General features: G+C 34.4%; 1 protein-coding gene across 5 annotated transcripts in view; it reads right to left on the bottom strand.

Moving 5' to 3' along the window:
* The window catches only part of oxsr1b (oxidative stress responsive kinase 1b), a 143,237-nt gene that overhangs the window by 106,831 nt on the left and 10,668 nt on the right, over positions 1-25,738 (bottom strand). For all 5 annotated transcript variants that reach the window (XR_015524347.1, XR_015524348.1, XM_087308330.1 and 2 more), the window contains 1 exon segment: positions 10,935-11,047. Coding sequence is in view for 3 of the 5 variants with exons in the window: in XM_087308330.1 (XP_087164456.1) it covers positions 10,935-11,047 (113 nt within the window). In the remaining 2 variants the exon portion in view is untranslated.

The following is a 25,738-nucleotide window of genomic DNA, read 5'->3' on the forward strand; positions in this document are numbered from 1 at the left end:
AAGACAAACTTTGGAAATTTAGACCGTGGCTAAATTCATTTTGGGAGAGAAGCCTGCAGAGCTGAAGAGCACAACTCTGTGGATGAAATGATGATTCATTTCAAGGGGAGATTCAATACCATCAAACAATAAATGTGTGGCAAACCACACCCATGGGGCTTCAAACTGTGGGTCAGAACTGGAATCTCTGGTCTGCTCTGTGATGTTGATGTGTACTAAGGTAGATGCAATACCAAAAGCCAAATCTGAACTTGGGCTGTCAGGTGATGTTGTGATGAAGCTTGCCACTACACTTCTAGAGGGTCAAAACTACAAGATCTACACAGACAACTACTCAACCTGTTTTGCCTGTGCTTTTCAGATGAAAAGAAGTGTCTTAGGGACTATCACTACAAGTAAATACATTCAATCCACACTGAATATGACCAATTTTTTTTTTCAAAATGTTTTTATATTATTAAATGCTTATTATGATACAGTATATACTGCTGTGGGGCTAGGTACGTGACAAACAAATAACCCTGCAAACAAATGCTTAAAAACCTGTACAGACAAAGTGAGTACAAATACAGAAATTCTACTTGCAGCTAAGCCCAACGTTGCAATATTACAACATTTCCCTAAAAAATTACTAAAATGTAAACCATGTAAAAATCTTTAATTCCTACATCAGAGGCCTCCTAAAACAATATCTGAGAGGTTAAAAGTAAAACGTATGTTACAAAATAATATAAAGTATTGTAAGTGCTCACTCGTTGAAGTTATATGGAAAGCAAGGTCATCAAAAAATATTGTCTTTTTTAAATAATATTTTATTTACTTAAAGATTTTATAACACTTTTACATAAAATAAAATGATAGAAGTATCATAAATAACAAATAAAAGAATGTATTTTTATGAATTAAATGTGTAAGCACCTTTAGGTCATGTGTGAGCTCTTCCCTGAACTGTGCTTCTGCTAATGTTGAAAAGCCAGGTCTTTTGCAATCACTACTCAATAGCCCAGCTCTACAGGATTTAGAGAAATGGCAAAAACCCAAGTATGAGATCAGCAAGCCTCAACTAAACCCCTTTTTCACACTGCATACACATGCTCCCTTCCTAAAATAACTATGCTTTAAATATTAAACATAGGTTGCATTGTAATCCACTGCAAGTGTGGCAATAAAGTGTACAGAATTTAGCCATAATGTGAATAATAAATAATTACAGAGGCTGCTCACCCTAAAACTTAAATGATTCAACATTTACTTAGCTTTAGGTTGTTCTAAACCCTTATAAAGTAATTTGTTCTGCTGAACACAAAGGAAGATTTTTGGAAGAATGTCAGTAACCAAACAGATCTCTCAACCCATTTACTGCATATTTGAAAAGAATAAATAGTATGGGGGGTAAATGGGTGGTAAGATCTTTTTGGTTACTGGCATTCTTTCAAATACTTCCCTTTATGTTGCCCAGAATACAAAAACATGTATAGAGGATTGAAACTTTGGCCCCTGGTGATTAAAGGTAAGCCTAGAGCTACGGGCACTTTTGATTTATTTAGCTTTCAGTATCTGTAAATTAAAGGTTTCACAGAGTGATAATTTAATGTATCATCAGAAGCTACAGCTATTAGTATTTAATTTTAATGATGTCATTTCATTAAAATTACAAAACATAGTAGAGATCAGAGTTTTTCTACCTTGAATAGTCAAAAAGCTCAAATTGACCACATGCATTTAAGAGTCTGTTAGTTTTCCCATGCCTTTGAACATGCACTTTCTAATAACAAAAAACCATAACTTTACTTCAGACATGACTTAACTTTAAATAAAACGTCAACATAAAATATGATGCCAAACATTCAAGAAGCTTTTAATGCATTAAAAGATTAATTCTGTTTCTGGGGGTCACGATCCAATTGTAAAATGATTTTTGAATGATATTTTTTTCTATTTTTTCTGCTGTACATTTACATCTTTTTTTAACTACTGTAATCTGATTACATTACTAATTACTTAATGTAAATCAAATGACTAATTACTTAAGTTTCTCTTAAAACATATATACCCATAAGTATACAAAATAAACTGCAGCTCTTTCAGTAATTTAATATTCACTGAAAAACATAACGGTGGGTTGATCACAGCAGCTTGACATATTCAAAAGAGTTCGCCCAAAACTTAAAATTCTCTCATCATTTACTTTTGCCAAACCGGTTTGTCATTTTTAATACAAATGAAGAAAACTGGATACCTGTAACCACTGACATCCATAGTATGAAAAAGCACTGCAGTGTTTGGGTGTTCTGTGTTTGTCTGAACTAACTAGTTGACATAAATGTGTATATTCTTAAGTATGAAGCTGATCAGTCAGTTCTTGTCATGTGACTCGCAGTTTTCAACAGGGTACACCTGGGATATGCAAATGATGCGATATGTGTATGGCCCTATAAGCAGCTCTCTTCACATTCAGAGGATACCTTCACTCACGATCCTGCACAATTTTTTTTTTTAATTTAGCCTGTTTAAGCTGTGTTGGGCCACCATGTTTTTGGGTGCCGGTATCCTCCTTGGCAACGAGTATTGTCGTAGAATGCTTTCTATTCAAGTGTTTGAACATGTTGCTGGTCTAGTTAAAAGCATTCGAAAGCTCCTTCATTTTCATTTTACAGCAATATTTTTGTTTTTACGCTCAATGAAATCAATGTCTGTATTTCCACTTGAAGAAGCAAACACTCTCAACAGCAGCCATTTCACCTCGTGTTCCCAGCAATTTAAAAGTGTATTAAAATTACATTGAATTTAGAAACTGTAATTAAATTACACAAATTTAAAATGTAATTCATTACATTACTGTGTTCCTCAAAAATGTAATTAGAGTACAGTAACGCATTCTACAGTTACACCCAACTCTGTTCAGGATGAACAAGCTTTGAAAGTACAAACAAAAAGCCAATTACAAAGAACAATTATGAAAAACAAACATATTCCATTTCATATTTGCACAAATATTGCCCAAGTCCTGTTTAATAGAAACATTTGTCTGTTTAGAGCTTGTGCAGGCACAAGTTGTTGTGATGTTATTTGAATACAGAATCCATTCTAAAAATTTAAGAACTGATCCAGAAATGTTAATAGAAAAAACAAAATCTTTATTCTTAGTCTGTCTGTGGTTGTCTGTCTTTCTCTTTTTTGTCAGTTTGTTGGAATAGACATTGGCCAACTAAAGTTAAAGTTAAATAAAATTGTCATTGTCATAGTTTTTGGGACAACAGCATGCATGCTAAAGTTCTAAATGAAGTGAAACTATCAACAGTTAATAGTTGACCCTCTTCATAGAGGTCATTTCTGGTTAATGATGTCAAAATTTACTGGTATTTTGAAATAAATGTGCGAATGGTGTTTTTATAGAAATATTACAGATTGTCATTGCCTACACAGCAAAATCCTTTAGATGGATTTGGTCACTTTCTAACTTGAGGTAATGTTACTCAAGTTGATGAGACAATGAAATAATTAATTAGATGATAATTGCGGGCTGATGATGAACAACTGTTGTTATTAAGCAGAAACACAGAAGAGAAACACAAAACTACTGACTTCAGTCACAGCCTTAGATGAAATCAGCTGAAATATAATACATTGAATTTCTCAAAATCTCAGCAGAGGATCAACTCGATCAATAAGTAACTTCACAAATCAGCAGCTTTACTTATTACTTACCTGTTTGCCTGATTATAAAGAGGGACCGAATCTTCTCTGAACTGAGTAGATTTTAGACAGTTTTGCTGTGTATGTAAACAGCATAATTTACCAGTAAAGTCATTCTAGAGCTTTTCGGATATGTATCGGTGTGAAAAGGACTATAGACTGATGGCAGTCCCAGTGCCAAAAGCTAATAAACATTTTTGGGTCAACTGTTGCTTTGCTACGATATTTAGAGAAATATGTTAATATTATGAAAACAAGCTGATTCATGTTCTTAAAGAACACCCCAAGGCAACTAAATTGTCCAAATTGTGTCCCCGAATGACCCAGTGAACATGAGCCCCAGTCGACACAGTGTAGTCAACACAAACGCCATGGGGTCACTGCTACCCCAACAGTGGGCATAACCCACCCCTCTGGACTCAATTCAACAATCCAGTCAGCTTTGGCTCCACCAAGGCTGCGTCCAGTTCCACAATGGACACCAGGTTGAGGGCATATGAAAACAATAATGCCCAGGGCGGGTTTGAGACGTTTAATAGCTAGAGCTCCATCTGCGTTTTCTCAGCAGAAGCCGAGGGGCATTTCAGCCTGTCTACCCAAGATAGACGAAAACAATGGGGTGACATCAAGAGACTGTTTGCCACCCGATTCGTGTACGTCCAGAGGACAATGAGCACAGAAAAGGACTGAGACTCTTTGTCTGTGATTGTGTCACTGCTGTTCCGCTGCTCTACTCAGTGGAAAACACACTTTCCTTTTTCCGCAGGGTAAATTTCTCACTCAGTTTGTGATGTTCAACATTTCCATTTGGATTAAAGTTACGTTGGAGCTTCGGGGTAAAAGTTGGTCGATTTGGATATTCAGTCAAATTGCGAGACACTGACACTGAGACACGAATGTTCAATTCGTTCAATATGTGGAAAAATGAAAGACATTTTTACAAAACACATTTATTGTATGTGTATATTATTGTATGTGATTTTTACACATTGCATTAACTTTGACCTAGTGATATTTTCTTAGTGCCCTTATCCCTCAAGACAGACAGACAGACACACACACACACACACACACACACACACGACCAACGAACCATGACGAACAAACTCCTTTTTCATTAGCTTGGAAATCAGATTAAAACAGATCAGCGAGTTATTTTGCTGATTCACTCTAAGAAATGCAAAGATGTTTTATTAGAACATTTCCTTTGAGACTGTTAAAGCAGGAAAATAAAATAAATCAATGTGCTGCCATAATTAGAAAAACAATCTTGTTTACATTATAGTAAAGAATAAAACTTCATCTTTTGGTTAAGAAAAAAACAATAACAATTTTGAAGTATCACAACTATTTTGATATATATTATACTTGCATTTCAAACTTTAATATTGATAAACATTTAAAATATCACTGCTGATATACTGCAGTCAAATAAAAATGAATACAAAGAGAAAGATGAATATGAATATTAGACAAAAACAAAAGACTGACAAAAAGACAAAGAATACAAAGATAAAGACTTGCAAGAAGCAAAGACATAGAAGGTAAAGACAAAGAAGACAACAAAGAAGATGAAGACAAAGATGAAGATAAGCACGACAAAGAAAATGAAGATAAAGAACTAAAATAAAAAAAATAAAAAAATAGTTAATGATGACGAAGAAGACAAGAAACTGAAGAACTGCAGAAAGTGAAAACTTGTGTAAATAAAGTAAATTCATTAATATAAATATTTACTGGATGATTACTATTATTATACATTTTAATACTACTAGTAATTCTACCTCAAGTGAAACTGACTCAACCATATTTAAAAGTACTGACAGTTAATGCATTAAGCAAAACACTCTGAATATATTTCATAGAAGTGCAGCCTATTTCTAGGAAGCAAATCTATCCAGGAGAAATGCACTGGAGTGCAGCAGCGTCATCAGATGGACATTTGGCAGGCACTGAACTCATGTGATCAGAGAAGGTCTTGGCGAGGTCTTGTCGCTGCAGTGGCACACAGTGGAGTCACTATAGACTCAGCTTGACGTCAGTGGCACTGACAGGATCTCGGCTCAGTCAGAGAGCAAAACTGTTCCCCGCACACAGGCCTCTGCGTTCAGGCCTGTTTGGACTGTCCTGTTCTATTTCACAGCTATTTAAGCTGCTCCTTCGTGTTTTTGGAAGAACTAGAGCATGATACACTCCAGCAAGCGGCTTGACCATGAGTGAAATTGACCCAAAACTCTCGGAAATTTCTTCTTGATGCAGATCATATGCATTAGTTCATTACCGCAGCAATCTGGCTTTAATTTAATGCCTCCTCTGTGTTAAAGAGAGTGCTCAGCAGGTCATAAAGGCAAAGAAAGCATTGGAGGAAACCTAAACTGAACATTTTCCATCTGACCTTTACTCTATAAGATGTCTGTTTCATTGGGTTGATTTCATAGAATAGCTCATCATCCAGTCATCTAAGATATACATGACTTATTTTCTTCAGCAGGACCTTAAAGAATATGTTTAGCTCAATCTGTAGTCTTTGATGATTCACAAAATTAATGGCTACTGGTACTTTGAGAGTCAAAAAAATAAAACTATATACAGGCAAAACTAAATTAATATCCATAGCTGCTGCTGCTAATGATGATGATGATGATGATGATGATGATGATAATGCACAGAGGTCTTATAAAGTGAAATGATTGGTCTGGGGAAGAAACCGAAGCTGAAATCTAAATAAACAGTAAGACTGTGTTACTATTCCTAATCAGGTAGAATTTTTTTAATAACAAATTTCAATGTTCATGCTAAAAATGATTTGCTAAGACAATAATTTTGTAAATAACTTTTAATTTCTTGCACAGACTGATTGCTTTGGTTAATAAGAGATATGGCCAGACGATTAATCAGAAATAAACTAAACTTCACAGCCTATAACATAATTTTCACATGTTTGGCATCCCATTCAAAAATGCATTACAGTGTGTGGACAAACTGAGAGCTTTCGACATTGCAGTGAGTACACATTTCATATGCAACCTGACAAAAAAAGAGAATGCGAGTCTTTCATACACCAGGTAAATCTTTTTTTTTTTTTTGGTGGTTTATTTGGTATTAGTTAGCAACAGGCCTGCGGGGCCGTGCTCCAGTGTCATCTGTATTCTCCCTTCAGTAAATCAGTTCAAGTAAATGCAGACAATGTATTTAATATTCAGAAGCCTAGTTAGTTCTTTTTATTTATTTATTTTTTTACTGAGCTATAATATGTTAAGCATTACTAAGCATTAATAAGCACTAAGCATTAATAAGCACACTTATTAATATGTAATAATGTATAATAATATCAAGCATCATTTCCTTCAGCTTATTCTTCAAGTTATAAGGGGTCACCTTAGCAGAATGAACTCCCAGGATAACAAAGTTTTATTAAATAAACTATATTTAAAAAACTTAAACAGTAAATATTTAACTCACTGATGTTTTGTTAAAACTTTCAAAAACTAAAACGTTTTGTTTGCAAGATGCTGTTCATTTCCCATTTTGACAATAAAATATTCAATTATATTAATTTAAGGTATTTTCTATTTTTAATTAATCTTGTCTTTTACATTAAAACTGAATTGTGACCTTTCTTCACATGACTTCAAATTCAAGCAATGTGTGCTTTGATATCTGTTTGAAGGGTTCGTCAAATAGCCAGAAATAGTTTGTTAATTAAACATTATAAAAAATAGAAACATGCTTATTTAAAAAAACCTTAGTTAGGAGAATATTAACATACACTGAAAGAAATGACCTTTTAGTGAAAACTAATAAATTGACTCTCATCATTTTTAAATTGTAATATTAAGTTTCAAGGATAACTAAAATTTTCTAAGTACATATTTAATATTTCCACATTTACTTTATGTAATAAATGAAATGAGTGTAAAGAGTTATTAATTTACTCGTAATATTTAAATATTTTCTAATCGTCGCAAACCTAGAAATATTAGGTAAGTTTTGATAATGGATGTTGCAATGGATAGTTCTCAGCATGCTTTGCAAGGGATTGAATTAGAAGAAAAGTATTTTGAAAAAAAAAGCAATCTTAGGTCTCTAAATTTGAGAGAAAGACTTGTAAGAGTTTAATCTTCATTAGTTTGTAGATTAATAAGACTGTTGAGTATGTAGTTTTAAGGTTGCCACCTTGCAAAAGAGCAGCACTTATGCTTTGGGTCTTGGCATTTTTATTATCAGCATTAAAGTTTGATGCTTTACTCAGAAAATCATACTTTGTTGGCTTTTCAGAAAAGCCAACACTAGCGCTGACATCAGTAAGCATTTATAAAGTAAATGTACTCTTGTTAAATAAATTTGCTTCAACTAAAGTGAAATAACACATTTTAAGTGAAGATGTGTGCCTTAATTAAACCAAGTTGCACCAAATGTACCAATTTGTAACTAATAAGTTTTATTTAAATTAATACAAGTAACGTTCCTTCTGATAAAACAAAAAAATGACATTATGGTTCAGTTAAATAAATAAAGACTCAAAAGTAAAGATAATCATTTAACTTTTACTTAATGTTTAACCTAACACTCCTAAATAAATTAAGTAGATTTTACATGCTATTGACAAGTTAATTGTATCTGATATAAGATTGTAAATTTTACTTGATATTTGCTTGTGCAAACTGTTACAAGTATTTTTTAAGTAAATCTTAAGTTATTTTTTCAGTGTACTATGAGAGGAAAAAGTAAATAGAAATAATAATAAAAAAAATAATCATTCAATAATCAAAACCGAGATAAAGCCTTACGCAAGAAATGCAAGAGCCATGCATCTTTGTGACTATGTTTTTTACCCTCAAAGTGCCAGTAGCTGTTGACTTGGATTTTCTGAACCCCAGTAAGAGCTAAAAATTGTCTTTATTGTTCTACTGAACATCATGGGTGACCTGAAGATGAGTAAAATTAACTTCTCATATTTGTATTTCTGGATAAAGCATCCCATTCAGCTCAACTGGAAGAAAGTCTCCATTTACTGACTCAAAATTAGAGAGCTTCTGGTAGCCTCTTTGTAAATCAGGAATATGAGCTTTTCCCAGTGAACAGAGATATTCAGCTTCGTCTGGTCACGAGGAACAAAAGTATGACCTTTCCAGCTCCTTGAGGAGTTGACAGATGAAGTTAATAAACTGAGAAGGGGATTTGTGCAGAAACGTAAGGGCAAGATTATGGAAAATATACTTTGGCTGTAACTTGACATGAATGTAATGAAATGGCAACATAAAAAAAAATAAATAAAAGCAAACAGAAACGGGTGTTTTTGAATAGGATGAGAGGCAATTAAAATGAGAATTCTAGGGAAATGTGAGTAAGAAATAAATAGTCTGACATAAACTGAACACAATACAGTGATTCCCTTTGGTCCAGTTAATAATGATTTCCAGACAATCTAAAAATTGCAGACTCTGTGTGCTGCCTGCTTCGCTTCTATGAATAAATTCAGATTATTACTCACTGACAGTGCAAATGCACATTTAAACTGCTGTGCAGTTGGTGCATTATCTAATACAGTGGGGTGCCACTGAAAAAGCTTAATAATTAAGAGCCTAATCCCTTTAGTCTGATTAATGTATCGTGTTTTAATAAGGTCAGGTTTAAATGCAATATTGCATAAACTCAGTGTAAAAAAAAAATTCAGGGTTCCACATAATTCATTCATGTTGTCCCAGAAGAAATTTAGTAACTTAACTTAAATTTATGTGATTTGAACATAAAACAATTAAGTTGCCCCAAAACAATCTCACTAACGGTGTTGTTTCAACTCATTTTAAGTAAGTAGTTTTAACAAGCAGCAAAGTTATGATGCTTTAATGTGTTGTGAGTTTTATTAAACTGTACAAAACTGTAAAACAGAATTTTAAAATGTATTTAGTATATTAGTATAAAACAGCACTGCAGCTTCTCAACCACGGGCGATAGACTACATGGCATAATATAATAATATAGGGCTCCGCTGCTTTCATGCCTCATAAAAAAATCCATGAAGTAATTGATTTCAACAACTTTAACTTAAAAAAGTGCAAATCTTGTAGCATTAGAACAATATGAATATTAAACTGGGACTAGGCAGATAATGAACATTGAAAGGACAGTTCACCAAAAAGTGCAACTCTTTCATCATTTCCTCATGTGATAATAGTTCTACACTGTATATATATACAACTTATGGTTGTGAATTGCATTATAGGACCTTGATCTTTGCTGTGTCAAATTTAATTTTTAATGTCAAAAGTCAACAGTTTAACAAAGTAACTTTTATTGACATTGCAGTAGTTTGAAATATTGAGAAATAAAAGTTACTTTGTTAAATTACTGACCTTTGATGTTGGAGATCAAGGTCCCATAATGCAATTCACAACCCTAAATAAGTGTAATAAGTAATAACACTTTTTTGTATCGTAATATACAACAGTAACCCAGACTAGATATCACTTAAACTAGTAAATATATAATAAAAGTGATTTTTTTAAAAAGCTTTAAATGGTTAAAAGTTTTTGGAATAAAGATTAAGGTCCCGTTATTCAATTCAAAAGCATAAATAAACTGGAAATTGTTTTATAAAAAACATGAATTACAAAATATGGAAACTGCTAATTTACGGGTATTTTTTACAGTATAGATCAGATTCCTTCCTCTATGAAAAAAAATATATTTTGTGGAAAGTTGGAAGCCAGTAGCCATCAGCTTTCAAGTTTCCAAAATTCTTTACAACACCTTCTTTGGGGTTTAAAAAACAAAACAAGAAAAGGTTCAAAAACCAATTGAGGACAAGTAAATGGACAGTAAATGTTAATTTTTTTGAATGAATCAGTTTAAAGGACCCAAATCCCTGACTGGGACATCATTAGAATTTAATGTAACAATCCTGCTAAAAAACACAAACATTGGAGAGTTTGTTTCTATGCATTAGACTCAGCCTATAAGGACATTATTCACTTTTAGTTTATTGGAGGTGTTGGCATTTATGAGCCATGACTTATAGAGTGGCATTTCTCATATTATATGTGTAGACTTTAAATGTTGCAGAGTTGAGATCAAGCCAAAAGTGATATTTTCATATGTAGGGTAGCTGTTTTCATATACAGTACCAATACAAAATATGAGCATGAAATATAATTAACAACCCATTTTACTGACATTTCCAGCGCAGTGAACCCAAGCACATTTGCAAGTTAATGAAGTAATAAGAGTTTCAGTACCAGGAGCTCATCCATGCTGGTCTGGCATTTCTCCAGATTGATGCGTTTGATGGCCACTTTCTCCTTCCTGGGCACACAGTAAGCAGCCTGAACCACAGCTGTAGCTCCACTGCCTGAAACAACAAATTAAAGGTAAAAGAAATTATTATAACAATGTAAAGAGTTATATTTAGAGAACAAAGAAATGAATTGCTGTAATATTAATTCAGCATTACACTGTAAATTATGTATTTCATTGTATGTATGAAGAATGATTCTTACTGGGCAAGAATAGTAATTATTAAAATAAATAAAAACTAAATTGAAATATGAATAACATTTACTTTGAATAATAATAATAAAAACAGTGATCATCTTTATTATTTATTTATATTTATTATTATTATTATTATTATTATTATTATTATTATTTATACAAGAGTTCTGTCTCGTTCTTGAATTGGATTGGCTGGTAGCAGTGCAATTTTCTGCAAATAACAGCACTTGTACAGCCTCTTAACCCTTCTGCTTTGTGTATTACTCCGCCCACATACAGCAACAAGCAGAGAACACAGCAGTTTGACAAATATTGCCGCTGTTGAACAATATAATGTACTTTTTAAGGCTTTTTATGTGAGAATGTAGTTGATTAGATTGCATCTATGCAGTTTATTCAAAAATATAGAGTACATTTTAAATATGTATCATTTTGGAGATACAGCACATCAGTAACCACAGAATAAGCCCTTAGAGGAGTTGATCAAAACATAATTTAAACGTGTAAGTGACATTCTAAATCGATCTCTCTATATGATGCAGTGCTGTATTTATACCATAGTAATTGTAGTCTATTTAGTGTGAGATGGGACTCAGAGATATCAGCAATTTGTGTATTTTGTGTTGGCCACATTTATTTATATATATATATATATATGAGCAATATCACACGCGTAGCAGTGCGATATGGCTGTATATCGGCACTAGTGGGAGGCGTGCGTTGGCACGAGGCAGCAGGCCGAGTGCTTTAGTGCCCCCACCAGTGCCGATATACAGCCATTTCGTACTGCTACGAGTGTGTTGTATAAACTGTTGCGTTTATACAACAGTTTGACGACATAATTGTGTATATAAAAACTAAATCAAACATGGAGAATCTAAAAAACCCTTTTGTATGAAGAACTATTTTTTTACGGATTCAAATCATAAGCTGACAGTTAAACAGCTCAGCAAACATCTTTTAAAATTTAGATCTGTAGTGTCTGCTTTTTTGCTGGCTGTATATGGGCGGAGTAATACACAAATGGTAAAGAGGCTGTACGGGTGCTGATATTACTTAAAGATATCACGGCTATCAGCCAATCAGATTCGAGAACCAGACAGAACTGTTGTATGTATGTGTGTGTATATATATATATATATATATATATATATATATATATATATATATATATATATATATATATATATATATACATACATATATATAGTCACTTTTTAGTTGGCCATCTGTTTGTTTCTATTGAGTCTCCTGTTTTCGTTACAGCAGACTAGTTTAGTGAAATGAAAAAAAGAAGAACTGCCCGCATGTGTTAGTGTATTTTTTATTACAAACACAACAGCAGTAATCTAGTAGTGTTTGGGCTGCTTTGGCTTTTTTTTCGGGGTTAATTTTTGTGATATCCCGATTACAACAGGGAAATACTAGGAAATCTCTGTAGACTGATGGCATTTCATGCTGTTCAGCCTTATAGTCTTAAAATGTCAGTCAGCAAAATCACCCGTTTTGTCATCACTTTAGACATTGCTCTAGATAATCATTTAAATACTAGCTCTAAAGTGACGTTGAGGAAGTAGCTGTTCTGACGTCAGCTGCAGATGTGAATGAATGGTGGGAGAAAGTAGTTCCTCATATAAACCTTTTTCTTAACTGTTGCATGGAGGGCGCCATAGCGACCAGCATCTTCAGGTAGAATGCTTAGAACTTTCGTTTAGAGCGTTTTCAACTGGTAATTTGCGCTCCGAAAAATGGGTTTCTAAAGCATTTTGAATGTATTATGGAGTGTTTTTGTGACACACAACTTTGAAAGGTTTGTGTTAAACCCGTTAATCTGTCAGATGTGGTTCAAGCGCAAGAAAAAAAACGCTCTCCTAGTTCACCTGTCTGCCATCAGAAATACAGTGTGTGCGTTCCCGACCTGTCACACACACACACAAAACACTTTATAGCATTATAGAGAAAACCAGATTACTGGCATGAAACTTAACAGGTATGCAAGCTTATAAGTCATGCAATTTCCAAAAATGACCAACAAAAGTCAGTTTTTGATACTCTGCTGGCTGATTTGCAAGTTTATTCTAATCGGGAGCGGTTTATGTTTCATTTAGTTAGATTGTGTGTAGTATTTACCACGTTATGTGTTTTTCTGTCACTTCTAAACGCCTCTTTATTTTCACTTTGTGCCAGTCTTTCAATTGATAGGTCAATGGGACGGGACGTGTGTGTGTGTGTGTGTGTGTGTGTGTGTGTGTATGTCAAAAATTTTAGTGAATTACATTTGTTTAGGTTGGTTGCATATTTGAAAAAAGTCAGAAACTGTTCACTTTAGCGATGGCGAGGCTCCATTAAAGCCACACAAAGATACAGTCTGACAGTAAGGGTAAATGACTTGCAGTAAATGACTTTCATACTTAGATCGCATTTTTTTTTAAATAATCAACCCAGTAAATGGTGCTGATCAACAACAGTATTAGTTCAAAGACATTAAAACCAAGTAAAATAGAGTAAAATTATTGTTTCAAAGCTGTCTGAATGTGAATGTTTACAGGTATCAGCTGCCAGCCGGAAGTTCTTAGCATTCTCCTTGCGCATACACGCAAAGCATAATGGGTAATTTTGCATTCTAAGAAAAAGGTCTATAAAAGGATTTCTAAACTCTCAGTGTTTGGTTTTCTTTTTTATATACACAATTATACTGTCAAACTGTTGTATAAACACATTATCACACGAGTAGCAGTGTGATATTGCTGTATATCATCACTGGTGGGACACTAAGGCACAGCTACAAGTGTGATATTGCTCTTTTATGCATTTTATTATTCATTTTATAAATGTATTACTTTACTGCTTTAATAAAAATGACATAATATAAATATACATACATTCCAAACTATAATAGGTAAAATTCAAAATTCTAATTATTTATTTTAAAGGTTATACAAACACACACACACACACACACACACACACACACACACACACACACACACACACACACACACACACACACACACACACACACACACACACACACGCTACTACATACGAGACGATAACCATTTTCAAGGTATACTGCGGTTTGAAAAAGTCAAGGTATTAATAACCGCCAACATTTTCTGCTATACCGTTTCTATGGTATTTGTAAGGTTTTTTTTTTTCAGTTTTGTTTTAAGTTTTTTTTAGTATCAACAGTATCTTCAGCAGAAAAGACATCCAAGATGCTGTATTCAAATGTAGTGAAATCTGTGTTTTTAGTCTAATTCATTTGAATTATTTATTCTGCCATATTTTCTGTTACAAAATATTTTTAAAAATTTCTCAGAATAGAATATATTGTGTTTAAGGGGGGAAAAGGTTTTGTTTTTTACCCAGACATTTAATAACAATATATTTTGAAGCAGTAATCATAATACCGTAAAACTGTGAAACTGATATTTTCACCCAAGGTTATCTTACTATCAGAATCTTATACTAGCTCATGCCTATTCCATATATCTACTTAAATATTGAATGAGTGAAAAATGATTTAAAATCATCATGTTCATTATTATGACTACAATTATTTTCATTGAAGCTGTGTTGCTTTACCAACATTATATTTCATTCTTATACAAATGATGATTACGGTGTTGTGCATTTGGTTGTCACATTACATAAATTAACATAAAAATAATTGCTCACCTAAAAAAAGACTGTAACCTTTATCTCCAGCTTAAATGACTACCTGGCCAAGTGTTAAAGAAGAGCTGACAGCTCAATGCTAAATCAAACATTCCTCAGTCGCTGCAGCATTGGACATTTATGCAGGGAGACTATTAAATCCTAACAGACTATAAGTCAAAGGATTTGAGCTCTATACTTGGCTTTCAACTTTACAGGGGAGGTTAATCTCCGGAGTGCTTTAATGAGCACCACAGACTGGCACAGGACAAAAAGCAGACAAGACGCTCCTGAGGACGCTTATATGGAGAACGCAAGGTTGTCCTGGTGCGCATATCCTCAATAAAAGAAGACAAGAGATCCTTGTAAATCAGTGTGCACCTATGTTTCCACTGCCGGCTGAATATAAATGACATATTAATGTGCTAGTAGGAGGCAGAGGGAATTTTTTAATCATCTTTAATCATCTGCTTGAACTCCATATGGCCTAAAAATAACAAAGTCCTCATTGTTTAGCGTTCTGTTTGCACCAGCAGGGCACCGGGGACTCAAAATTTCTAATTTTCAACATTAAAAAACTACGGGACGGAAAAGGCTTGTTTTGTAAAATCAGGGCCTAAAGGCTCATGCACACCGGGACTCTTTTCAATCCTGCTTATTGTGAGACTTTAGAGACATTTTTTTAAGTTCAAACAAAGCCACCATTTTTTCAAAGTAATGGTTTAACGACTGCTATTTTTTGCATGATTGTGTCCACGATCACATTAGATCCCTTTGTTTAGTCACAAAACATTAAACAATGGGGAAAAGAGTCCCGGTTTTCACAGGCCTTAAACTTACATTTTGCCACATCTTCCAATGTCTGATCACTTGATTTACTAGCCATTTGAGCTCAAAAATTACAATACTGCAATATTATTTTAAAATTCATGAAAAAACATGAACTTAAAATTAGGGCTGGACAATAATTCAATATAAATATATACACCGCTGATATGATATTTAAACCCATTTCCGGTATTTCGATAAGAATTTGCATACGTATGTTTTATTATATATTAGAGCTCATACCTTGTATCATTTGTCACTGAATGACTTTCCGTGCTCAGAATGAGCATGATGTCACTTGTGTGATGACGTACATCACAGACACGCTGCCAGCGCTCAGCAGGTTAAGCTGCTCCATCGCAGAAAGCTACAAAATGAGTGCCCTGAATACAAATATAGAGGAACAAGCTTCCACAAGTAAGAATGCAGACAAATTAGTTGATGGGAAAGGAAAGACTAATGCAGTGGTGTGAAAGAGGTTCGGCTTAAACTTATAGAGGCCCTGATGAACTTATAGTTTTGGTGCTCTGCAAAATGTATGGGAGACTGGGGCCGACTAACGTTAACAGCGGGAACACATCAAATCTATTTGATGTGTGTGTGTGTATATATAAATATTAGGGGTGTAACGATTTATTGTTGTACGATTTATTGCGATGCAAAAATGTCACAATATGCATCGTGGCGTTATGACGATTTGATTACGATATGACGTCCGTTTTCTCTTATTAGTTGAGCTGTTTGCACGTGAGCTACGTTCCACCTGCTGTCACATGTGAGTTCAGATTGCAGCAGCAGTAATGTTAGCAGACCAAGATGACTGGAGCTGAAATAGAGGATGGCCCATCCTCTCAAAATCAGACGTCTGGCAACATTTCGGTTGTACAGTCTTTGCTTTAGACTCGTCCGCTTTTTGACACACATACTGGGTCAAACACCATAAGTTTTAAAGTCTTCACAGTGATCTACATACTTTGCACAGCGACAGGGATACCTCCTAATGGTGTTAAAAGAGTCGCATACTGTATTTATAAGGTACAATTCACCCTAAAATATCATTCTGTCTTCATATAATGTTCCCACCGCAAAATCACACATGACGTGAGCTGACAGTGAACTGTTACTACAGAGGGCAGACTTTAATAGATGTGCGCGTATGGCAAGCCGTTTTAGCATTTAAACCTTTGTTCTGATTATCCATAAATATATTTAGAGATATCTCTAATTATATTTTGACTAGTCATAATTATAATTCGACTAGTCAGAATGACAATTAGAGATATCTGCAATTACAATTGTACTAGTATGAAATCAGATTGGAGATATCTGCAAATATATTTTGACTAGTCATATTCCTCCATTGACTTCCATTGAAAAATATTTGCAGATATCTCTAAATGAGTTTTGACTAGTCACAATTGTAATTAGAGATATCTCTAAATGAATTTAATTAAATATGAATTAAATACCTGGAAATGTGGATTTTTTTATTTTGCACACACAAAAAACGCAAGTGACCAAGCAAAGCCTTAAGCTCTTACTGTTAAATTCAATTGAATAGAAAGCTTATTTTTTTTGCACCTTTACTTAAATTGTTCCTTAATTTTGTCTCTGTCATTTTAATAATATTTTTAAGAAGTTTTTAAATTGTTTTATTTTCCAGAGACAGTTAAATTTTCAATTTTTTTCCCAAATATCGTGATACATATCGAATCGTGAACATTATATCGTGATACACATCATATCGTGAGCTGAGTGTATCGTTACACCCCTAATTTATATATATATATATAATATTTATAAATAAATAAAAAAATAAAAATAAAAAAAATATATATATATATATATTTTATTTTTATTTATTTATAAATATTATTTATATATATATATATATATATATATATATATATATATATATATATATATATATATATATATATATATATATATATATATATATATATATATAAATTAGGCTTGGGGGGTAAAAGTCCTAACTCTGAACAGCTTGTGTGCAAATGTTCAAATTAATCTAGATTTACAGCTCTCGAACAGTCCCTTCTTAACTTCCTTCTGTCTCCAATAAACACGTTAAATATCTCACACAGAAGGAAGTAATAAAGCAGCAAAAGCAGCCTAGCAACCCAATAGCAAATATAATAAAATTGTGATACTTCATTATACAAACTAAATAAAGTACTGTTAACAACCAGTGTGAAGACATACATGCTTTTATCTGCTCAGCTATTACCCGTTAATATTAATTAGAGGGTGTTAGGTACAATAAAGTGATGTATTCGGGTAAAGGTTCTCCAGTTCATGCCCCTGTCATAGATCACATGCTAGTCTATTGATTTAAAGGAAAATAAAGCCCAAGAAGAGTGTTTGTATGTACATCTGCACCACAGCAACAGGATTTATAGCTTTCAGAATTCTAAATGATTAAATATTACGTTACCAGGTTACAAAAGAAAAAATTAAATAAAGAAAAGCCAGTTTATGTCGTGTAGTCAATCCCCCAGACTATCCGGAGAACAAGCAGAAATACATCTGGTTTTAATAAAGAGTTTTGATTTATTCGGTAAGCCAAATGTTTACTGAGATAAAGGAGCAAACTGTGATCTGATCACACAGGCCTGGAGACTGAAAAATACTTAACGCATTTGATGCAAGATTTATTTAAAACAGAATAATGATTCACTTCTTCCTTCTGCCTCTCGACGTCCCTCATTAGAGAGGATGTTAACTCCATGAGGGAGTGTAGAAGGAGATAAAGGTTAATAGCCTTCAATTACTTGCAAGAATCACACACTGCTTGCCATTTTAAATTCAAAGCCACCGGTCAAGAACAAAAATAGACAACTGGTCATGCACAATCTGGTCTAGATATTTGAAGGAGGGACAATTAGCAAGTCAAAAAATCAATAGGACAAAACGTCAAATTTCACTTTTTTGTAGTGAATGCCATAGAAAAGACCAGGTAGCATCAGTAAATAATGATCTAAAGCTGATGACACAGGGAAACTTTGCTGTTTGGCTACTTTCCCATTAAAAATAGGCAACGTTATTGTACCTGTAACCCATTGCGCTAATTGGTTACCCTGTGTCTCATCATGGTTGCACTTTTTTGGCATATTTTCCCAAAATTTACCATCAACATTGCTTAATAAGTTGCCCTGTGTATTGTCAGCTTTAAGGAGAATAGAACGATTGATTTGGGAAGGAGCGTTTAGAATAAGCATATGGCGTTTCTTTAGGGCTGAATTGATGGTCTTGATTGAAGTTTGGAGAAGGGACTGGCTACAGAGTTGCACTTGCACCTTCAGACTTGCACTCTCAGGCTTGCACGCTCAGGCACCCACACTTCCTTTGCAAGTGACGTCATTTACAATCGACACCTGCACAAATGACAACATGCAAGTATACTGACCCAAAGAAAATTGTTTTAGATAAAGGACTCCCAGGACTGTAGATAAATAATTTAATAAAACAATTTAATAAATAAACTAATATATACACGTCTGCGCAGCAGTGCATCTATATATGAAATCACAGTTTCAGTGCAGCTTCATAAGTCTCTACATGATCCCAGCCCAGTTTTATAGGTCGTGCAAACAATGTTGAGATCGACTCGATAAGGGAATGTCTCGACTCACGGTTCATTACGATCTGTTTACGTATAGCAAATGCTGTGCCCGTCGCCGTCATTGGTTGCCATATGCCAGAAACTACAATGAAACGGTTAGAAAAAAAGCCTCTTAGGTAAGGGTAACAGGTTAGGTTTGTTGCAATGATCCTAATGAAATCCCATACCTCAGGGATTTTTCCACCTCAGGGACACCCTTAAGTTAAATTACTGAAGGACTTTCATGCAAGCGGGCACAGGTGGCGATTGTAAATGGCGTTCTTGCAGGGGAAGCGCAGTTGCCCGAGAGTCAAAGAGCTTAGAATCACCAAGAGGCGACACTCAAAGAGCTTAGATAGACCAAGAGGCAACACTCAATCAATAGAACGTTCCATTTTAACAGCAGCGCCCAGCAACAGCCCCAATTGTTCTATTGGAGTTTTCATTCCATAATGGCTGACACGCCCTCTAGTGGCTGTTTCCCAAATTACCCTAGAGTGTCGCCTCTTGGTCATTCTAAGCTCTTTGCGACACTCTAGTGAACAGGTGTCAAACTCAGTTCCAAAAGGGCCGCAGCTCTGCACAGTTTAGTTCCAACCCTAATTAAACACACCTGATCAAACTAATTGAGTCCTTCAGGCTTGTTTGAAACCTACAGGTAAGTGTGTTGGAGCAGGGTTGGAACTAAACTGTGCAGGGCTTCGGCCCTCCAGGAATTGAGTTTGACACCCCTGCTCTAGTGCAACTTGGGAAACAGCCACTAAATGACGCGGCGGCCATTTTGGAATGAAAACTCCAATAGAACAGCAGCATATTATAAGTCTGTAAAATGAACTATTAAAGTGCTGATGATTGTCATAATAAGTGTTGTATTGTCGTCTTTCAGGTTGTATCTCAGTTTTTTTAACATGCTTTTTAAATAAATAAATAAAAAACAGAGCAGCTGCTTGCCATCGCTTCAGCAATAAGATCCAATGGACAGCCGATCGCTTTTTTTTGGAACGTTCTATTGAGTGTCGCCTCTAGGTCATTCTAAGCTCTTTGTGAGAGTGCAAGTCAGAAAATGCAAGCCTGAAGTTGCAAGTGCACATCTGCAGCCAGACTCTGTTGGGAGTTTGAGACGTAAGTTTACACCCATCATGACAATGCGTTTTTGCTAGTTTTATACAAGTTATTATTTTTATGTCCTGTGCAAAGTTAAGTAAATAAGACTAAAACTAAGGCTAAAACTATTTTATCTATGCGACCTCAAAATACATTTAGGAGCATTTCTGCGAGTGCTTAAAATTGTTGTGTGCGACCAGTTTTTACTGCAAAATGTTCACCACATGCGCAGACTCGGGAGACATTCACGCAGAATGCATCTCTAAGCTCTTTGTCTGCACTTGAAATGCAGCACTCAGGAATGGTTTAAAACAGTTGTCATGTCAACTTGCTGCAGTAAACAAAGCCAAGTCAGTAATGCTTGCCCTGCCTTTGCGCTCTTCTTATTGGCCCACCACTGCTCTAGCACTGAACATGAATGATTGGTTAATATCAGCCGTATATCTGCCTTCTTGCTTGGGATGACAGAGAGAGCTACTACCGCGAAAAATTGTAAAGCGCTGAAGATGAGAATGAAGATAACACTGACAGATTTTGTTTTAGAAACCATGGCATCTAAAGTTACAAATAATGACACATCTTAGTAGTGATCATGTGCTGACTGTTAATCCACCTTCTACACTTTTCCAAGAGTGGATAAAAGACTTTCATTGGCTTCAAGTCCGCTATGAAAAGTCTGTGGGATGGAATTTTCAGCTAACTGTTAGCCACATCTAGCACGAGAGCTTCTGTTTAATCCTTCATATAATCCCCAGATGCTCTCCGCCGTGCAAGGGGCAGCTATATGTCAAATTTAACACCACGTACACCATCGCAAACAGGCTTACACTGAGTAAACTAATAACATTACTCATAAAAAGACCGGTATGTCTATTAACATGACATATGGATATAATAAGGTAGAGTACATGTCAAAAGCATCAGTGCAATATCAGAAACCACCCATGAGAACAGCACAGTTAAACCGTTAACAGATTCATGTCAAGCAGTGTGTGCAGGGCCGGTGTATCTTTTGCTCACTCAGTTATGTTATAAAATCTATTTTCTTGTGATAATGGGATTTCTTTGAGACATATTTTCCTTACACTTGCATATATATATATATATATATATATATATATATATATATATATATATATATAAATAATGTTAAAATGCATAAAATATATATATACACACACATATACATACATATATATATATATATATATATATATATATATATATATATATTTATTTATTTAAATTTTTTTTTGCTTGTTAGTTTGATTAGTGTTGATTTCAAATGCAATAAATATGTTTGTATAACACTTGTAGTAACAGTGCTTATAATTGGTGGGTGCGAATAAATTTTGGCTGATGTGCCTAAATTTTTAAAGTTAGGAGCACCTGTGCTACCAAGCAAAAATGTCAATTTCGAGCCCTGTACTGGCCAAATTCTATTTCATTAACATAAAAAACACAAATTTAAAAAAAAATTAAAACTAAATGAAGCCATCAAAAGCCACTGAAATAATAATTACAATAATAATTGGCAAAAAATAATCAACATTTTATTAATAAGCACTCATTTTATGGCAGAAAATGACCTTAATAGACCTTCAGCAGATGCTGCTTTTATAGATAAACAAATCAGACAAAATGTTCCAACTTTTCTTTAATTGCCAAAAAAATGTAAACTAGGCATGTCTAACTTCATATCTTCATATATATGATCTTCTGTTTAAAATCTGTTTATTCATTAAAGCTGTATATGTATGGTTTTCGGATCAGGGCCAGTACAAACAATTATTTTATTTTACCTACTAAGAAGCTTGCACAAGAGTTAATTTAAGCTGTGCAAACATTGCTCTGGTTGACACTGGATTTTATTACCTCTGTTAAACTAGAATTAATTATGCTAAATGTGAAACTAAAACAGAATGAAAAGCTAAAAAGAAATTTGTTAACAAATTTAAACCTTAAATCAAACAAACAAACAAACAAACAAATTAATTAAATTATCTAAATCTAAATTGAAAATTACAGTACATGTAAAAATATATTGAAATAGAAACAAATTTAAAACAGCAAAACTATAATATTTTGGGTCCTGTGTAAATAAAAATGGATGTGCGCTCTTTTGTACACCCAAGTGCATGCTAGTCAGAAAACAAGGTGTTAAAGCTCATTGTTGGTGCATTGCTATTTCTATGCAACCAAAATAGATTCTGCCACTGACCAAATAAACCCATTCTAAAGTAAACAGGTCCAGCGTTTTTGTGCATTAAACAAGCAAAAGTGGATTCGGACATGCTGTAAGTGCACCTATACACCATGTGCTTCAGTCCATTCCAATCTGGCCATGTGTCAATTCATACAACATATTCATGCCACTGGAAAATGTGTGGAATTTGTCTACTTTGGGGCGATGATAAAATAGACACTTCTCTACCCATGTCCTGCAATGCATACTTTGGCATCTGAGAGGGTGCTGTCATCGCTGGTCACTGCTGTTTTGGGGGCCACATTCCAGGTATTTAGTCTTTTTGATGTTCGCATACCATGATTAACAAATCATGTCTTTCATAAATAGCTGCAGTTATCCAAGTGTTTGAATCATAAAAAGACATTGTTGATGAACGGGAAAGACCATGGATGAGGCACTTCCAAGTCAGCAATACCACTATCCAAACAGAAGTCATAAGAGTGCCTTGGTGAACATCAATGGTAACTGGAAAAAGGGGGTGTTGTTAACTGAGAAGTGGAACAAGGTGACACTGGCATGGAGGAAGAAGACACAAGTATGTGTTTACATCATAAATGCCAGTCATAAATAGACAAACTGTGAAATTTACGTCTCAAGACAAATGCAATACACCAGCACATGGTTTCCACTACATTCATTCATCCACAGCCGGGTTCCACAGCAAAATTCATCCCGCCACGGTCATATTACAGCTTCTTTAGTAATTTTTTATTTTTTATAGTGAGTTATAATCACACCAAAACGTATTAAAGGTTAGGTGGACTATAACAGCGTGAACTTTTCTGTAACCGCAGTAGTGCTGTGTGTAGGGTTGTAACGGTATGAATTTTTTACGGTATGATAATCGTCTAAAACAATACCACGGTTTGACGGTTTCGCGGTATACGGTATTAAATAGTAATTCTCATAGCAAAGACCCTGAAAAGAATAAGAACACGTTTTTTGACTGAACAAAGGTTTTATTTCAACAAACTTTTGAAAGAACCATTTTAATAGAACTATAGAAGTCTTTTATAAAAATAAACTGAAAAATTTCCCATTTTAATAAATTAAATTAGAAGGAATAAACAAGCAAGGTCTTTTAAGATTAGACAAAAACAAACTTAAACTGTCCGCCCTTATAAGCAGGATAAATGGGAGACCAAAAGTGCAATACCAAGTTTATGGCTGTAAACATGTATTTAAAGCGTTGTTTTTTTCAGTCTAGGTTGTGATGAAGAAATGTAAGCATGTTGAGATTTTCAGGACTTAATCTTGACCGCTGAGGTGAGAGAATGTGTCCACTTGTACAATGAACAAATAAAAAAATAAGAAAATAATAAATAATGTGTCAAAGTCCAAATAAACATGGTGCAAATCCTCAGTAAAAAAATAGATATAAATATTTACTATACTATAAATAGTTACATAACGAAACTAGATTCAATATGGAACATCCTCAGGTTTTATGTGCCAGCATGGATATGGTTGTCTGTGGATATGGATTTGGATATGGTTGTCTGCAATGCAGACAAACAGCTGCACCTTCATTTGCGTCTTTTGAAAACAGCAAGAGCAGCAGTTCGTCTTTGCTGTGTCACTGTTTTGTAATGTTTCTGTGCTGCTGTGCATGCAAAAGTACTTAGTATGAGAATTATTTCATGCAAAACTTTTTTTTTTTTTTAGCCGCGCATAAATGTACAGCCTATCTCTCATTCCGTGTTGTTCAAAAAGCTCATTGTTGGTCCAAAAACAAAAGCAAAACCTATGCTTATTGGTTGTGATATAGCGAGTTTGAACCAATCTGGGCATGGAGGAGGGACAATGCATCAATGTATCATGTCTGGTTTGTCCGGAGACACAGTGACGAGCGTTTCTTTATCAAATCAGCGTTGTCAAATTTTGATGACGTAATCGCACTGATTCCAGAGCCTCTGAAAGTCCGCGAATGTTATGTGATACAGCACTGGAAAGCTGAGATTCTCTTCTTTATGCCAATCTTTGAATTGTATGAATCTGATCAGCGGATCAAAAGTTATTAAACATTTAAGAGCAATACTTATTTTTAGCCGCGGGCGGCTGTCTCGGTCTTTAAGGGTTAAAACCGTTGATATGCAATTGTTCATGGTATGATAATCGTGCACGTTCAAATCGTGGTAGACCGTCATACCGGTATATTGTTACAACCCTAGCTGTGTGATATTAAAAGTCCTTTATGGTGACATTCTGACTGAGGTGCATGATGCGTGAGGCTGCAAACACTACATAGTTTTTAGTTAAGATACACACCATTTGCATAATTATACTTTATAGCTAAAGGACTATGGATCTGCATGCAATGACTATATCTTGCTTGAGTTTATAGCCATTTCACTTCACTTCAGAACACATTAATGCAGATCTGTAGGTCTATTAGAGACATTCATAAATATTCCTAGCAAATCTAATAAATGTTGGAGACATACTTGTTACACCAAATCGCAGTTAAGCAGCATTTATTTGATAGAGCACCAGAAAATCTGCACTTCAGCGGTGTTTATCTGAGGGCGTGCAAGAAGTTTTATGTACAAACAGAAGACATCGGTCCGCAAGCAAAGAGATTTGCATGCTCGTATTACATGAATGTGATCTTAACTTGCAATAATACTGCACTCATGACATTAATCATTGAAATAATGCCATAGGTAGTTGGTAGATATGTGTAAAAGGCCTTTCACCACAGCTGTAAAAAATCCTAGGGGAAACACTGCACCATAGACCAAAATGACCAAATAAATGACCTATATTTTGAAACCAAAAAATTGTTAAACCTTTCTAAAAATGTCACAATTTAAAAACTGCCTGTCATATAAATGTCAAAGTGTGAAATTACACACAGTTGAAGTGGGCAACCCAACAGAATCATCATTATAAATAATGGGCTATGGTATTTCCAACTTCTATTCAATCACTTGAAAAATATTGATATTCGGTGACAACTAGGAATAAATTCAACATTAAGAGTGTACAAATTAAAATACATAAATATATAAACCATATATCAGCAGTCCTTACGTTCAAAAGGTAATAAATTACTAGTAAAACAAAATTAATGCAATTTTATC

The sequence above is a fragment of the Danio rerio genome, chromosome 24 (assembly GCF_052040795.2).
Source record: "Danio rerio strain M-AB ecotype USA chromosome 24, GRCz13ab, whole genome shotgun sequence".
Lineage (NCBI taxonomy): Eukaryota > Metazoa > Chordata > Actinopteri > Cypriniformes > Danionidae > Danio > Danio rerio.